We start from the raw sequence: 18,953 nt of genomic DNA, 5'->3' as shown, positions 1-18,953 counted from the left end.
AAAACCGAGAAAAATGATTTAGGGTTTAGGGTTTTGATCGGACATCTTCTAATATCGATTTCTCGTATTTTCCTTCTTTCTTTTTCTGAATGAATGGAAGAATACAAGATAATGGAAAGAGCAAAGAATTCAATTATCGATTTATCGTTCTATCTTTTTCTGAATGAAGAGAAGCGGTAGAGTATGAATACAGGCGGTCGGTGTATATGGCGGTGGTGAGGTCTAATATGCGCAGGTGGTAATATGTGGGTGTTCAGGTGGTGAGGTCTAATATGCGCAGGTGGTATGTGGGTGTTACTTATAGTTTTCCCACTGGTTAATACACGCGGGAATGAAACCCAAAAAAAAAAATAGATAAAATACGCGCAAAAAAGAATCTAGTTAATACAAAATATATTACTGCTATTTTTAAAAATATATATATTCTATATTTAATTTTATTTATTTTATTAATTAATAATTAATAAGAAAAGTCTATTTTTATTTTAACTTTTGACTCAATTGTTTTCTTAGTGCAAATTTTGGAATATGAAAAGATAATTACAGCTATTTTAAAATTGATATACTCCACAATCTTCTCATGTAGAACTGATATAATCTTCGTTACAAAAATGGTTCATATATATCTTTACCGTTATAAAAATGACTCATATGAAATATGAACGGATTGAATTATCCCATTTTATGTTGACCCATTTCAACTCCACCCAAATTTGACTTAATCCATCCATTAGTCACCACAATATTTATATTAGGACATACAGAAATGTTATGATAACGATATCATAAAATAGGTATTTTTTGTTATATCATTCAATTGTTGAGATGATTAAATTTGTATGTCTCAATCTCTCTCTCATTTTTTATCCATTAACTAACAATAGAGATACTTTTGGATCAAATTATTGATGATAGGAACATTTTTAGACTAAATTATTGACTTTTTAATATTTTGAACTCTTTTTTAATATATAAAGAGATATTATTTTAAAGAAAGTTGAAGAAAATTCAACCAATAATGGTGAAATTGAGTTGTTTTAGTGGAGAAATCTCTCAACTCTAAAATAGGATTCTGAAATTATTTGTTTGAAATAAAACTCCTGGAATTTCTTCATTTTTATCCTTTTTTTTCAAACAATAGGATTGAGATGTTTCAAAAGAAATAACTCATTTATGAATAAGAGGTTTTAAAAATTATTTGGTTTAAAGCTGGACCCACCTCCATTTTGTTTAAAATCTCATTCTTATTTTTTATGTTGAAGAAGATTTCAAAAAATTCAATTTCACAAAGTAATTTCTAAGTATTTGAAAAGGATAGTAATGGTGATTCCAAATGAATATGATAGCAGTGAGGAAAAAAATGAGGTGATTGAAGATAAGAGAGAAACGAGAAGGAAGGTTAAGAAAGAAGAAGACGAACTAGATTTTTAAAAAAGGAAAAATGAACTCACGTGTTGAATATCTATGTAATGCATTTTTTATGTTATGTCAGCAACAAGTGTTTAATAAGTACTCATTATGAACAATATAATGTTTAATAGGTATTCATTATGAATAATGTAAGTATTCAATAAGTACAAGCTTTAATTTAAATGTTCATTTGAAATGTGAGGACAAATTTAATTGAATGCCACTGCAAACCAATCTCATGCCAAAGATAATTGAATGCCACTGCAAACCAATCTCATATGACTCAAATAGTGAATTCATGACTTGTCTAACAAAGATGGATTTCCCATGACGAAGGATAAAGAGTATGACCCCAAACAAATATATTTTTAGGGCACAACATTCCAAAAGAGACCTTACCTAAAACTACAAATCAAAATTCAAAATGGACACTTTGCCAAAAAAAATAGGGATAATTGTACAGAATGGCAAACTTATAATCTAAAATAAATGGAGTAGCTACTGTTTGATTTAATTGTGCCCCGTAGCAAACGTTTGTCAGTCGCCTCTCTCCCTCCAAATTCTCGCTCGCCACTCTCCCTTTCTCGCTTGCTCCCTTTGTGCTCGCCTCTCTCGCTTTATACAACAGAATTGTATAAATTGTGTTTCTGTTTGCATAAAGCGAGAGAAAATTGTATATACACATGCAAATATATTTATATTCGTCTCATACACTTATAATTATACAATAAAAAAATATTCTCCTGCCCAGTTTTCTTTTGCCTTTCTCTCTTTCTCGCTTTGTACAAACACAAACTATACAATATAATGTAAAATTTATGTTTGTATAATATATAATTTATGTTTGTATAAAGTGAAAGAAAATTGTATATACACATGCAAATACATATATATTCGTCTTATACACTTATAATTATACAATACAAATATTCCACTGCCCAGTTTTCTTTTGCCTTTTTTTTTTTTTTTTTCGTTTTATACAAACACGTATTATACAAATATAATGTATAATTTATGTTTGTATAACGCGAAAGAGAGAGAGCGATTTTTTATATACAAATATTTTTTCAACGATTTATACAAACGAGAGGCTAACAACAATTTATACAAATGGCCTGCCAGCGAAATTATACAAATCTGAAGAGGAGCCAACAAATTATACAATTGCTTCTTTTTGTATATATGTATAGTGAAATTGACATAACTTTCAATTGTATATGTATAGAGAATCATACATATATATATTTGTTATAGAACGCAATTATGCAAACTTTGCTATAACATACAAATATGAATTTTTTGTTTGCTATATGTGAAAGTTGCTAAAAAAAAATATGTGAATCATCTCTTATATTGTTAGCCTTTATCTTCTTGGAATGTTAAACAAAAATAAATGTTTTCAGGAATTCGCCCAAAAATAAGTAAACTAAAATTTTATTCTCAGGGCATCTCCAACCCTAAATTCGATTTTACTCTGCAAATATAGAGTTTTTTATTTTTTTCAAACAATCAACTCCAACCCAATTCTCTATTTTACTCTCTAAATTTTTTTTTTCTCCCCTTAATATTATATTATTATTTCTATTTCATTCTTATTTTCCTATTTCATAATATAAATTATTTCTTTCTTTTTCCCCAAATAATCATTTTATATAATTTTCATGTGATATAATTTTTTTTTCAAATTTTTTATTTAATAGAAAACTTATTTTATTCTAAATTTCTAAATAACATAAATTGCAAGAAAATACTATATAATATACAAATTAATAGACAAATTCAAATAAAAGTGAAATACAATTACGTAAGTATTACATAAACCCTCAACTTTAAAAAAAATCACGTTGCTCCCATAAATGTTCTATTAATGCATTACGGTGTTCAAAATGAGTATATTTGTCCTTAATATTTTTATGTCTAGCTAAAAATGTTCAAATCGGAGATTTTCATCTACCATCATGCCCTAATTTTTTCCGAATAGTGCTAAATTGGAAATGACCTACCGGATTACTAAATTATTGTTGTGATAAATTAATTATTATGCTATGTATTGAATTGTGTTTATCTTGTATTTAAATTATTATGTTATGTTTTGTATTGTTAAATTGAAATTTTCATCTTATCATTTTAATTTTGTGCATTCTTTATAGTGAAAATTAATAATAAAATTAAATTATGTTATTGACGAAAATTAGAAAAAAAATAAAATACTTTAATTCGGGATGAAAGTAGTATAGATTAAATAATATATTTTTTAAAAATATTATATTACATTTAAAAAGAATTGAATATTAGATATTTAATTAATGACATTATATGTAAAATAATATGTTAATTAGAAAATAATAGTAAATAATAATAAAATAATGAAAAAGTGAAATAGAGAGTGTGAATATTAAGAATAGAGAGTAATATAGAGGGGGGTTGGAGTGCCCATTCTCTATTTTACTTTCCAAATATAGAGAATATAGAGTAAAATAGAGGTGGTTGGAGATAGTCTTACTTTTAATTAGCTTGTCATATAATTTCACGTAAATAAAATCTTTATTTGTGATTTTTTTTCAAATTTTTAAATGTTTAAATTTAAATATTTTATCACGTCTAATTTAATTCAGCCCAAAAAAAACATTTTTTCAATAAGTCAACTCCGATAATATGATTTGTTTGATCCTACTATGATCACTTTTCATTAGAGTATTAACTATTACAAAGTCTATCTCGATGAATGAAGGGATTAATCTGTCATTACTCTAATTTCAAAGGAGTAAATCGCATTATTTTAAAGGTGCCAAAATGAATATTATCCATTTTACACGGGCCATTTCATAATATAAAGCTACAAACCGCCAAACGCGAAAATTTTCAAATTACTTTCCCGCCTTGTGGGAAAACTAGCTCGCGCCAAATCCCAACATTAGCTTCATTAGCAAGTCTTTCTTCAACGCCGCTCTCATTCCCATCTCTTCACAGCTCCGATACAGCAACTCGCCGGCTGTACCCCTTCAGCCTTTTTTTGTCAAACAACACAAACATCAACTCTCGTTTGTACTCAACATAGAGGCGGATCTAGAATTTTGATTTATAGAGCGGATCGAGTACTACTGTATTGTAGGGTTTCTCCTCGTCCAAAACAGATTACGGATTTTTTTTTGTAAATGGACGGGTTCAAGCATCAGTCGTTCTTCCAAGATATCAAATCAAGGGAGGTTCATGGATACAGAGGTTTGCCCCCAAAACGCTTACTCGATTACTAGTACTTTCTTATATTACTGCTCGCTGTTTTTTCTTTAAATTTGGGTTAGGGGAAATGGGTAGGAGATTACAAGGTGGGTAATTGAACCACACCTTGAAAGTGTAGCCAACCAGCTACCAAGTGTTTTCTTCTAAAAAATTGGGTAGGTGAACTTGAAATGGCGAGGGGATTTCTTAATGGTGAATTGAACCCTTACCAACAAGTTGAAAACTCAGGACATTCTAGTAGATTCCCCCTTTTACGTCTCCCTTATTTCTTTTCTGACGACAATTTTTTTTCCAGTTAAAAGACGACCTTACATCAGTCACGAATTGTCTAATTTCAATCAAATTGGAGCCGTAGCAGTTGACCACAACGGGTTCACGCCACCTCCAATGGCCCTATCTTTCTGCAAGGTTGGATCAGCTTTATATCTCATTATGTGTGGATTGGGTAAACAGTTGTGTTATTTCAAGTGATTTCGGTAAATTATACAATTGGGCGTTCTTTTTTTTTGGCAGACAAGTAAAAACTCACATATTGTTGCTGTCACTGACGAGGGTGGCTACCTTAGCTTGTTTAACACCCGGGTGCAATTTCCTTCTTCTTCTACTCACCTGCAAAATGCAGGTAAATCATCAAGTTTATAGTTTAGAGATTCTCAGTTTAGCATTTCAAGGTATCTTTTGTTGAGGGGTTTTTGATGAAAATTTTACAATTTACAGAAAAAGCTAAGGTATCAGAGTGGGTTGCTCATGATAATGCCATATTTGATGTATGTTGGATCAAGGTACGTCTCAGCTTCCTATACTTCAGAAGCTATATTATTAAGGTTACTTTGTGTGTATCCAATGTCATGCACAAATGAAATTTATGCAACTCAAATGCAAATAGACCAAATAGATCAGGATAAAAGATGAAATTTTGAGGCATCTATTCTTAAGATGTTCACTTTGAGGGTATTTTGCATAGGAAATATTTAATTGTTCAAACTAAGAATCTAAATATCCATGTATTTATTTTTGTGCATGAGTATTTCAGTAATATAGTCACAAGACTGATAGATGTGTGAAGCTATTTTATGCTAAATTAGATTTCCAGAATTGCTATCAACCTTCTTAAGTGTTTTTCTAGAAGAAAAAAAACTGAAGATATTTATTACTTTTGATAAAAAAAGAAGTAATAAGCTATTTGGAAACACAGTAATCATTGTCCCGTTTCTAATATTGTTCTAGGAGCAAAAGTTCATAATTGGAGTTTCATTATCCATAAGTGCAGAATTTTCACAATTTAGTTCAAGAAAGTAATCCAGCTACACATAAGGGCCTATCAAGTGTTGAAGATTGTCTTGAGTCCATGAAGTTGTTTCATACCTAACAATTTAAACTTTTAGATAAGGTAGTTCACACAACTCAACATAGAGAAAGCTGTAGGAACCAATTTATGGGAAGAAATGTGTTACTTAAGTTTTTGCCATGCTTTATTTCTGTTTTCCATTTGATTATTCTCAACTCTTTACTTGATTTTCTTTGCAGGAAGATACCAATATCTTAACAGCTTCAGGTGATCAAAGTGTGAGTTATAATTTCACTTTTTTTTTTCTGTTGTGTAGCTAATTAGTTTTATTCATGTTTCTCCGTCCGTTTTATGCACTCAAAAGGACAAATCCATGTTAGCTAAATGTCAAAAACCATTAGATAGATATTTTATCATTTTGAATGCTGTATTCATGTAATTGATTTCAGGTACCCAATTACTTTTCTTTTACATTATTAACAAATTTTCATGATGAACTTGCGCAGATAAAGGTATGGGATGCACAAGGAAATCAATGTGTGAGAGCACTAATGGGTCACACTGGGAGTGTAAAATCCATTTGTCCTCATCCTACAAATCATGGTAGGTTTGGGGTCTTCTGTTTTTCCTTTTGGAGCCATTGGTTTTCTTTTATACTCTAGCAAAAGACATGATATGCCATTATTTTGATGTGTTATTTTATTTTTGGTTCGATATAGATATTATTGTTTCTGGTTCTAGAGATGGGTCATTTGCACTCTGGGACTTGAGGTGCTCTGACAGTAGCAGTGAAAACCTTTGCATACCGTAAGTACAGTGCTACTCCCACATGTGACTAGAATGGTGATTCAATATTATGCATTACGATTGTTTTGATGAACAGGGGCAACTATTTCTGTTTATCAATAGTAAAAAGAAAGAATTAGAATTATTCATACCTGATCCTTTGAAGAACCTGTCTTCTGTATTTAGGTCAATTGCTACCGTCCATGAGGCACACATTTCTCCCTGTCAGAGGCGGACTAGACGTGGAAAGGTTAGTTTGATAATCATTACTTGAAAAGACTCATCTCTACATATTTTCATACAACCTATTTTATCCTTACTGGGCACAACTATTTCAGGCTTCGTCTGTGAGTATTACATCTATACTTTACCTTAAAGACGAACTTTCCATAGCTAGTGCTGGAGCAGTTGACAGGTGACTGAGAAAATTTGCCATGCTTTTCAAATTATGCATGCAACTTAAGCAGGGATTTCACTGTGAGATTATGCAATACTCACTACTTTTTTCCATAATAAATTTCAGTGTCATAAAGTTCTGGGATACAAGGAATCTCAAATGTCCTGTTGTTCAGGCATGCCCTCATCCTGATGTATCAACTCAGAAGGTAATAATAGATACTCCATTTCAGATGTGTGTTTTTATAGAGTATTCAATTTCTTTAGTGTTTCACCGTCTCTCAAAAGCATACAGCAATGTCTTGCTTAAGATGAAACCAGGCTGCCACCACGTGACGTTAAGTTTGGAGGCTTGGTTGGAATTAAGAGGGTCCAATTTGTTGAATATTCAGATGTCCCTGATGTGATATAATTTTTTTCTCTTGTTCAGGTACAACGATATCATGGAGTATCTAGTTTGTCTCAAGATTTAAATGGAGCGTTTATTTCTGCATCATGCATGGACAGCAGGTATTCCAATTCCTTGAAGAGCTTATTTCAGCATGGTGTATGTTTTTCTTTATCCACAATATACTCAGGGATTTCTAGATTATGTTGCCCAATGCACTCTCAAGAAAAACAATTTCAATATATTCACCATAAACAAAAACCTATAGACACCATGCCCAATGTCTAATATTTTTCTCTTTCGAATTTGCTCTCTTTCAGAATCTACCTCTACAATGTACTTCAGGCAGAAAAAGGGCCTGTTAAAACTTTCAAGGGATGCAAAATAGAATCATTTTTTGTCAAGGTGAGTGCTATTCTCAATTTTGGCTGCTTGTGATTTGGATACAATCCTTGTAACTACGTGAAAATGACCTTGATTTTGATGTAATTGCAGGCAGCTATAAGTCCTGATGCAGCTCATATTCTTAGTGGTTCCAGTGATGGAAATGGCTACGTTTGGCAGGTCAGTTTTTTCAACTTTAAAAGCTTCTCACTGGAGTTTTCTCTATGTGAAGTTAACTTATTAGCTCAATGTATCAGGTAAACAAACCTCTTGAAGATCCAATTATGTTGAAAGGCCATGATGGAGAAGTTACAGCTCTAGATTGGTAAGTTTGCTCAATGCTATAGATTCTAAGCTGGTGTACCTATTCAAATCTAAACCTTACTTTTGAAAACTAAACTCTCTCAGGTGCACATCAGAAACAGGCAAAGTTGCTACGTCATCAGATGATTTCACAGTAAGTTGTAGAGATATATTGATCAAAGTGTTGGATAAATTAACTAGTTCATTCCAAGTACATGAATTTACTTATTTCATGATGAATCATAAAACGTAATGTATTTAGTCTTAAGATGCATGCCTTGTTTAGTCATGAACTAAAAGAGAAAAGTTTAGAATGAAATTAAGGTGCGTGTAACAGATTAGGAACTTGTAGAAGATTTCCTACAAATACCTAGGTACTATATCTATTTTATGTAAGGCAATTTGGAAGAAGCAAAAAAAAAACTTTCCAAATGAAGTGCTCATCCTTCCCTAAGTTTCAAACATTTGGTATTAGAGCCAAATTTCTTGAGGTACCTATGACTGAGGATTCAGAATTCTTAAAGGTCAAGAGATTTATAATCAAATAGTCTTGCAAAATTTTGTGATCTTTGTTTTCTTATTTTGTGTTTGTTCCCCTTAGGAAGATGTCAATAATGTGTTATTTCTATCAAATCTGTGCCAGGTGCGGTTTTGGAACATCCACAACAGTTGTTACTCAAACACACGATCTCCATCATCCATTCGAAGGAGAGTAACAGCACTTTCATGTATGCAACGCCGGAAGCTGTTTTCAGATGAAAAACCAGCCAGCATCAAGAATGTCTCTGCTGGCATTGACTCAAACTTGACATGTCATCAAGACTTGCCTGATCCTATCACAGTCCCTGAAATGAGCACTCCAATATCAAAGAAGAGAAAAGCTTTACCAAGTGTTGAACCTCAAGAAAACTTTGAGAAAACCCCAGAAGCTGCCAAGAGAAGTCCGTCATCTGTTCTGAATCCCCCTTCCTCTTTGAGGAAGACAATCAGAGATTACTTTTTAGTCACTCCTCCTTCAGGTTTACACAGTAAATGACAACCTCTATCTTGAAGAATGTAGTTTTGTTTATACATATAGCCAATAGATTCAGATATACATTCCGTCAAGGATTATGTGCTAAGACTCTTTAAGTAGCTCCAAGTTTTTGATCACATACAATTTATTTCTCTAGCTAAGAGCAAAACGAAATTAATTATGAAAAGAACCAAAAAGTCACTGTAAATAGAGTGAATTGCATTATATATTGATGCATTGATCTTTTGATTACTAGTTGGATTAGTTCTCAGCTTAGCTTGGGTTAGAGATGACAAAATAAACTCTTTTTTTTGGAAACATGTTTAATTTTGTCTGTTTTGATGTGACCAAACTTTGAGCAGGTTAATTCATGATTTGTAACTGCTGCTCTTGGTTGGTGAGATATATGTACTGAATAGTATTATGCTGACACAATCTTCCAGTTTCTTTTAATGATGATCGTCAAGTTAAGGACTTTATTCACCTCTTACCAAATTCTGGAACAAGACCATAACTGGATCGACTTAAACAACACATAGGATCATATTAGTTTATTATGATAAAAATATATATATATATATATATAACTTTCAAGGATGGATTCTATTGTGATTGGCATGTAGATCACTAGCAACCTAGCAATTTGTCTTACATACCACTAAAGTTGTTCCAGAGTATAGAGTTTGAGGGTGGGACTTGGGAGTGAGGGATTTGGGGAACTAAAAACATTTTTTTGTTTTCCAATAAAGTTGTTAACTAGCTACTACCACTTCCTAACTGAAATGGAAGAACAAAAGGATAAAAAGACCAGGTGAGATAGACGGTGTATATTTTATTTGATTAACTTATCTAGATAATGAATATTGAGAATACATTTTTTAAAAAAAACTTCCTAAGTTAGAGTATAGAATATACACTTTTTCATGTGATTAGGATTTAGGTACCCAATCGAAATAAGTGGTAGTAGAAGCAGACTCACACCTTTAGGAAGGGGTGCACGTGTACCCACTAACTTTAGAGAAAATCATATGTATAAATGTATCTGACATAAACTAGGATATAGTAAACAATGCACCCATAAAAAGCATAGGAATGCCCTTGTGTTGTTGGTAAACCACCCCTGAGACGCATTCCCTTATCTAAACTTGGTGGACATTCTTTCCAGCCTTAGGGTTTGAATTCAGCTAAAACACTTTTATTCTTTTAAGTCTTCAAATCATGAATTCGCCTCTGAGTGATAGTTAGATGTGCAAATAAAATTTAGACAAATTAAAGAGGATTCAGCTTTAAAATAAACAAAGAATATTTACTATGACTTGTTCTTAAATGCACGCGCAAATTACTTCACATCATGCGCTAAATTATCGCATTAAAAGTCGCAACTTTAGGAATTGGGATCCATGTTGGGATTGCATAATAGTTAACTTTATTCTTAGCCTTATCAAAATAAAATAATCACTAGTCACTTTATTCTTTTCGCCTCTAAAATATAGTAACAAAAGCACTTGTAATAAGAGAAATTAAGATCTCTTATCTACTACTCCCTCCGTCCTTATTTAGTTATCCATATTTCCTTTTTTAGTTGTCCCTATTTAGTTGTCCATTTTGACAAATCAAGAAAGGACAACAAATTTTTTCCTATTATACCCTTATTTAAATAAAGTTGTCATAAATAAAGTAAATAAACTTATGGACTTTCCAACATTGATTAGTTCTCTTGAGTGAATTTATTTTGGAATTGTAAATTGACTATAAGGATAAAATTGTAACTTCACTATGTTAATCATTGTTGTCTTAATCTGTGTGTCATTTCTAAAGTGGACAACTAAATAGGGACGGAGGGAGTAACAAATTGAACATAAAAAATTTATTTGTGAAAATTAAAAAAAATTATGAATATAACATTGATGATTTACAAAATCAATTGTCCTGTGACATAAAGTTGCCCGTGAACTCTCAATAATAAAAAAATTTACAAGGGACCAAAATTTAACGAATTGAAAATGTCAGTACTATTATATTCACTTCTAGGAACCAATAATCTGCTCCTTAATCATTAGAATTTTACCTTTAATTTATTGATCAATATTTAATTGCAATCTAAATTCTAAGCAATGGTTGAGCAGTTATACGAAAAGAATCTTAGCACTGGACCTACTCTATATTACTAGTACTTATTATTTATTAATGATCAGTTATATAATTCTCAAAGAGTCTGAGAATCTAACATTAATTCTTTTTATTAATTTACGAGCTAAATAAACCTACATATATATGGGTAAAAACATTAAGAAAAGAGAATTGGTCTTATAATTGAGTAACGGTTTTTATTATTTTTAATAAAGCATGCAATATTGATGGATTAGAAAATTAAAGATAGATTCATGTATCTAAAAAAGAAGGGTTTTATCTAATGAATATTTATAATTAATCATGAAAAATGACTCCTGATTTCCACAATCATTAATTGATATATACAAAAATAATATTCCATTAATATATCACAAATGTGACGTTAAATGTAATCCTTATTGCCTTATAAAGCATTTAATCGATTAATCATGCCAACTTTAAATGTCTATTTCTATATTATATTTTTCTAAATAATAATAATATTCGGCCATGTAAAAAGGTAAGTATTAAAAATAAAACTTTAAGTATATATAATTTTATCTAAAAAATAAATAACTAAAAAATGAAATGCTTGTATATATTTATATATAATAATGTATCATAGATCTACAACACAACATTATTTACTAACTCAAATTTCAAACTTCTGGCAACTGCTGATGACATATAGAATTATTTGTCTAAGATTTTTATTAGCATTTTAAATAGTAAAGTTCGAGAATAAAATTAAAGAGCAAAAAGAATGATGAAGTATAAGAAACAGTATAGCATCATATTAAATTATCCGTCCTCTCAAGAAGATTTTATTTCAGTATTGAATTATTGTTTATAAAGATTTAGTTACTGTTTCAATAATGAGCCAAACAGTAACATTTTCTGGAATTTCAGAATATTTTCTATTGTACATTTATTTGGTAGGTGGGGGGCTTTTATATGAAATTTTGACCTACGACAATTAATATTTGCTTCTTTCACGGATTCGAGCAGTTTCTAATATATGTGCGCACTTTATTTATTATTATTACGAAAAAGAGATGAAAACTACTCCCTCCGTCTTTTATTTAGTTGTCCATAATTAGTTGTTCATTTTGACAAATCAAGAAAGGACAACAATTTTTTTTCTATTATACCCTTATTTAAATAAAGTTATCATAAATAAAGTAAATAAACTTATGAACCTCCCAACATTGATTAGTTATCTTGAGTGAATTTATTTTGGAATTGTAAATTGTACTATAAGGGTAAAATTGTAACATCACTATGCTAATCATTGTTGCCTTAATCTGTGTGCCGTTTCTAAAGTGGACAACTAAATAGGGACGGAGGGAGTATATGATAATGGCAGGAAATTTTTAGCCTTTAATTTGAATAATTCAGAAAGAACATGTTGTTTCAATTTGATACTATAAAAAATTCTTGACTACTTGCATGGGAACAATTTCATCTACCAAAGTATTTTTCCTTTTCAATATTTTTTTATGGGAGCTTTAGATTTGAATATATGAGTTCGTTATAACTCAATAATTTTAGCCAAACAATATATATGCATTAACAAACTTACTAAATATGTACAAAAAATTAAATTTAAATTCATTTATCAACACTTAATTAAGTCGCTATATATAAAATCTATAAATAATCAAATCTTAGACGTGTCTTTTATTTTGTGCTTTATTACAATTAGGGAAAAGGGTCTAAAAAATACTCCAGTTTTGGCCGAAATTGTTGTTACGATATCAAATTTTATGGAGGACCTTTTACCCCTGTACTATAAAATAGTATATTTTAAAGATATATATGTGCCCATGTGGACACGTTACTATTTATAATTATGAAATATTTATGATGTCCTCGTGGGCACATATATACCTTTAAGATACACTATTAAATAGTGCAGGAGGTAAAAGATCCTTTCCAAAGTTTAATATCGTTACAACAATTTCGGTCAAAGTTCAGATATATTTCAAATCCTTTTTCCCTTACAATTATCAATCAATTATGCACTCAAATCATTATGCAAATAAGAAAGATGGTCAGGATGCAATTAAATGTCCAAATTGAAATGTGGCCAAGAGATTTGATTTTGTATTTTTTATTAATTTTTAATAAGAGATATTATTTTTACATCTAAAACTAAACGAGTCTAAAAAGAATAGATTTTTTTCTTCAATTCCATTTATAGTGATTACAAGAGATAATTTCCACGTAATAAACTGGATTGAGTAAAAAAAATTCTTATAACTAATAAATTGGTGTGTAGTGGAAAATGATTATTGATATTACCATGCATGTACATGTCATGCCGACAGAAAATTTGGCAAGTCTTCCCATAGAATAATTACAACTATATATATATATATATATATATGCAAAGAAATGATAACTTAAGCTAAGAGCCAATATTAAAGTCAATCTATTTAAATTATTATTACACATAATTGATTGCATAAATATTTTTTACATTATATATATATACTCTCAATCGCCTTTTATACACTAACCATTTAAAAAACTAGAATGAAAGTAATATCACTAGAGTTAATTAACAGGGCGTGTCGTCTTACTATATCTACTTACAATTTTCATTAAATTTTAAAAAATAATCATATTCATAATAAATATTGTTAACTAATATATAGTGTAAAAATTCACTAAACATTGTACATAATTTTTATTTTTTTTGTTGAAAGCAATATGTTAGCCAAACAAATAGTATGTGTCCCATAAGTTTTACTTGATTAGGAAATACCCACTTATTTAAATGTGCTTAGTCCCTTTTACTTCCCACTAGTTTTCTTCTTCATTTCTCTCTCTCTTCAATTCTAGGGTTTCTAATTTTCTCTCTCAAAAAAAAAGAGAAAGAAACTCTACTAATTGCTAGCTAGCATGCTCTAACAAGAATCAAGTTACATAGCTTGAAAGACCTTGCAACTACCAAAAGGAAAATTTAAGGTATCTTTTTATTATTTCTTTAATTTATAGGGCTGATAGACCTATAAAATCCCTACAACGTGTAGATCGATCTGTTAGTAAGTAAGTTGAGTAGTTACTATTTTATTTTTTTTGTCAACATGTTTGAAGGACAATGATATGAAATTACATTAGGTATAGTGTGACTTTTTATTAGTTGATGTGAAAAAAAGACATGTTTTGCGGAAGTTTGCAGGTGGAATGTCGGATATATACTTTAAAGGCAGCATAGTAAGTTTACAATATGTTCCACTGTTTTGCTCCAAATTAAATTAAAATGGTCATGACTACCCAAGTACTCATACACATCACAATATATATAATTATATGTAGTGTGTTTTAGTAAATTGAGAAATCAAGATTACTGAGCATGATCTTTTTTATTTTTAATTTACAAAGTTTCCCTTGTGTGTTTTACAATGTCAAAATAAAGGGCTATTTTGATTAGACTAATATATTATGCATATCATTTGACTTTTGTGCAAAGGAATTTTTCAACATAAAAGAAATGGTCATGAGTTTAATTTACCTTAAAACCTTAAAGCTATGATCATATGAAACCTATTTCTTCCCTGATCCTAAAATACTTGGAGATTATTAAATATCACTCTTGTCCTTGAGAATTCATCATCTAAATACAGACATATATAGTTGCCTATTTAATCCCACTTCATCTACAACATTCGTACGTATAAATGATATTTTACACAATCAAGCTAAGGTACAAAAATAATTTGATGATGTAAAAAATATTTAATTGTCCGTGTACAGTTATAACTTCAATTCAAGTTAGAGGTACATAATGGCTTCTTCCAGTAGCTACTCCAACCCTCCATGTGCAGCTTGTAAATTTTTGAGAAGAAAGTGTCTACCAGGTTGCATCTTTGCTCCTTATTTTCCACCAGAAGAGCCACAAAAATTCGCAAATGTACACAAAATATTTGGTGCAAGCAATGTAAGTAAACTCCTCAATGAAATTCAAGCTCACCAGAGAGAAGACGCGGTTAATTCTCTTGCTTATGAAGCTGAAGCGCGTATGAAAGATCCAGTTTATGGTTGTGTTGGAGCTATCTCAGTTTTACAAAGACAAGTTTTACGCCTTCAGAAAGAACTTGATGCTACCAATGCTGATTTGATGAGATATGCTAGTAATCAACAGAGTAATAATAATTATAATTATGGGACAAGTCATGATGATCATCATCAAACTAATTATGGATTTTCTCCTAATACTACATGGAACAATAACCCTGAAGCAGATGATGATATACAGTAGCATGTGTAATTCATGTCCCAATTATGTACTTGTTTAATTTGTGTGATGCTATTGGTATATTTAGTTACTTGTTGATCATTTTTATTAATTGCTCCCTTTTGAATGGGCGATTAAGTGCATCTGTATTGTACAAAAACTGAATTATATGTATATGGATGTGATTTGGGTATTCATGTTAATTCTAAGTTTATATGTGCCAATCAATTTTTCGAATATTTCATATATCATTAGGTTAAGTTGACATACCATAACACATAAGGTTTGTCAAGACAAGTTTAAATATGATGATTTTGAAGAGAAAAAAAGAGGTACTAACTTGTTAATTGGTTAAATTAAATTGATAGTGTAAAACGTCTTTGCATTAATATATATTCCATATGTCCTTAATTACTTGTCCACATTTCTTTTTTAGTTGTCCCTAATTACTTGTCCATTTTGACAAATCAAGAAAGGACAAAAAAAATTTACCCATTATATCCTCAATTAATTACTTTTAAAAAGGTAGAACTTTTTGAAAATTTTAACTTTTTAATTTATCAACTTCATAATTAATAGGGATAAAATGATAAACTCACTATATCAATTATTATTTTCTTATTAAGTGTGTCAATTCAAAAATGAACAAGTAATTAGGGACATAGGGAAGTATAAAGTTACATACTTATTATTTTTTCACTTGGACTAATAAAACCACTAGAGATAGCTTCTTCTTTTTTTAATAAAAAAGATAGAGATGGAGAGGTTAGGATTATCAATAAGGATTATAGTGAAACATTAAGATTTATTCATTCATCGTTAGAATTTTGGATTCTTAACTAAAATGTTTTATCATGACTTCAAATTTAATCAGATTTTGATACGAATACCAAATATAAAAATACAAAAACATAAAAGAAAAAAGAAGAAGTTTATGATTGCGTTTGCTTTAACTATAGAGAGGACGTCCTAGTTATCTTCCACAGAGAAGTGCAGTAGTGGCCCATTGCTAGCAAAGTTCAAGACTAGCCGTCAGAATCTTGTACACTAATAAATCATCCCAAAAGCAATTTTGTTTCTTCTTTTAAACATCTGTCCTCCTTTTTTTTTTTTAATTATTGTATTACTCATAACTTAATTAAATAATCAACCCTCTTGTAGCAATGACTTGAGATATGTTTGGTACGGAGCAAAGAAAATAAGTGAAACTTTTACTTTATTTTTTAGTATTCGATAGGTAAGTAAAAAATTTATGATTAAATAATAGCTATTTCAATAAGAGCAAACCTCGTCTTTACTTCATTCCTCCTTTTATTTCTATCGAAAATGCTATGTCATATAATGATATATTTAAAAGATCTCAGTAAAATTTCTGACTATATAGTATGATGTGGATTTTTATCAATACTAATATGTGGATGGTAACATTTTGGCATCTTGAATTAAATAGTAGTAATATAGTATTATATTGTACAATATGGCACTGTCCTGGTCTAGATATAACAGTTGCCTATTTTTATAGGGTCCGGAAAAATATTGTTCTTCCATGTGAGATGAACCCATAATTATGTGAACCCACACATCTATAATCTATTCTAGCAGCTTGCGACAATTCTAATTCTTGTCCCCCCATCATTTTTCTTCCCTTGAAATAAATGATTTTTTAAAATTTACTATACATTATTTGTCCACTTTGAATTTCATACGTTCTTTAAAAAATAATAATTAATATAATTATTTATCATACTATTCATAACATCTAATGTTCAAGGTATAACAAGAAAAAATATTATTGTATTGAGTTTCTTGATATATTAAAAAATAATAAATAAAAATAAAAAAATATTTTATGAGATACTCTACTGGATAAATAAAAAATAAACAAGGGAGGAATGCTCTTTAATCTGTAGTCCTGTCTCGTCGAAGTTTATGTCTTTCAGATTGGATAAATTAACGGTGTAGAAATTAAGGAGATTTGGGATATTGTGTGGTTTGTTGAAAATCAAATACAAACACAAAGTCATCGTAGTAGAAACAATAAACAGTTAGCAGCTTACCATTTTATGTGAGATAATTTGATTCGGTACGAAGTTTTTTTTAAAAAAAGATTTTTAAAATTTATAATTCAAAATGAATGATAAAAATTTGTGTGACTGAAAATATTTCATTAAGGATAAAATAAAAATATGCTATGTGTCATGCAAAAGGGAAATTGAGGCGCATGCGCACGTAATATAAAAACTAAAAAGTTAAGTTAGGCCCCTTCCTTTACGATTATGCAGCCTACACGTACAGATATAGTTTAACCACAAAAAGAAAATGAAAGATTTTCAACCTTTTCCAAATTGAAGAATCCATCACATCCTTCGTTCATTTCCTCCTGTTTAAGATAGGCCCCTACTGACCGTCCAAAGATCCCCTTCTCCATTTCAGGTGACCTTTTACCTTCTACACCCTACTACTGCTATTTTTTTGGTGTCAGATAAAATTTTGCCCTTAATTAATTTTATAAATATTTATACGTATGGAATAACCTTTGTGTATATTTTGACTTTTTTCATCAAATAACTTTGTTAATTAAGATTTAAATATTTAGGTTATCTCCGCCCTATTACTGTAATAGTTTATAAGTCATATAAAATATGTAAATCGCATTACGCAAACTGAATTCAATCTTAGGTTTCCTAAATGAGATCGAGACCTACCTTCCAACCGCTCACCCATGCGCTTGCGGGTGAGCGCTTTTTCTTTATAAGGTAGAAAATGAAAGTTTCTTGAGTTCTATACTTCTATTGCCTTCTTTAATGTCAATTGGGTAAAATCCCCTCTACAGACCAGGCATGCGCAGTTTGACTTTGGTCAATGAATTCTTAACAAATTAGGAAATTAAAGTTTTTTACCTTATTGGGCCCAAACAAGACTTGGATTTAAAATGATCCAGTAAAAAACTGCAGCTCCAACTATAGTTTCATATTTTGATTTGATTGATTTGACAAGTTAAAGGCCCCATAGATACTCTATAATTTTTGTCGATCAAAAATAAATTTATAGTGAAACATAACTTATACTATGATATAAATACAATAATAATATAAAAATATAAACTTATGTTCCGTAAAAAAATAAAAAATATATATCTGTAGCTTTCAGCCCCTTTCACTGTCACTTCTCCTTTCTCTATTTCCCTTCCGTGTTTTTTGCCTTTTTGTCTTAGTGGAACTCTCTTTCCTTAACTAGTGAACAAACAAACAAACAGTGCACAAATTAAAATGTCTACACTACGTGTTACAGTTTAGTGACACTGATACAAGTCTTTCGTACAATATGTGTGGGTTCAATTTACGTTATTTTCTTCTTTCTTTTCCTTTCTAGATCTGTAATGTAATAA

General features: G+C 30.2%; 2 protein-coding genes across 2 annotated transcripts; both read left to right on the top strand.

Moving 5' to 3' along the window:
- Window positions 1-4,386: 4,386 nt before the first annotated feature.
- LOC125810916 (uncharacterized) lies at window positions 4,387-9,264 on the top strand. The gene is made up of 16 exons (XM_049490417.1): window positions 4,387-4,632; window positions 4,946-5,058; window positions 5,164-5,272; window positions 5,368-5,432; window positions 6,178-6,216; window positions 6,445-6,541; window positions 6,658-6,745; window positions 6,911-6,974; window positions 7,063-7,139; window positions 7,248-7,329; window positions 7,551-7,630; window positions 7,829-7,913; window positions 8,004-8,072; window positions 8,150-8,217; window positions 8,301-8,349; window positions 8,839-9,264. Exons 1-16 carry the CDS (start codon window positions 4,566-4,568, stop codon window positions 9,229-9,231), a joined length of 1,545 nt encoding a protein of 514 aa, XP_049346374.1. The 5' UTR covers window positions 4,387-4,565; the 3' UTR covers window positions 9,232-9,264.
- Window positions 9,265-15,115: 5,851 nt separating this feature from the next.
- LOC125811011 (LOB domain-containing protein 25) lies at window positions 15,116-15,589 on the top strand. The gene has a single exon (XM_049490499.1). The coding sequence runs from the start codon at window positions 15,116-15,118 to the stop codon at window positions 15,587-15,589; it is 474 nt and encodes a 157-aa protein (XP_049346456.1).
- The last annotated feature ends 3,364 nt before the right edge of the window (window positions 15,590-18,953 follow it).

The sequence above is a fragment of the Solanum verrucosum genome, unplaced genomic scaffold, assembly GCF_900185275.1.
Source record: "Solanum verrucosum unplaced genomic scaffold, falcon-dt-bn FXZP01000032.1, whole genome shotgun sequence".
NCBI classification, from domain to species: Eukaryota; Viridiplantae; Streptophyta; class Magnoliopsida; order Solanales; family Solanaceae; genus Solanum; species Solanum verrucosum.
Note: the sequence above shows the minus strand (reverse complement) of the source record. Positions and strands in the feature narration are given on the sequence as shown.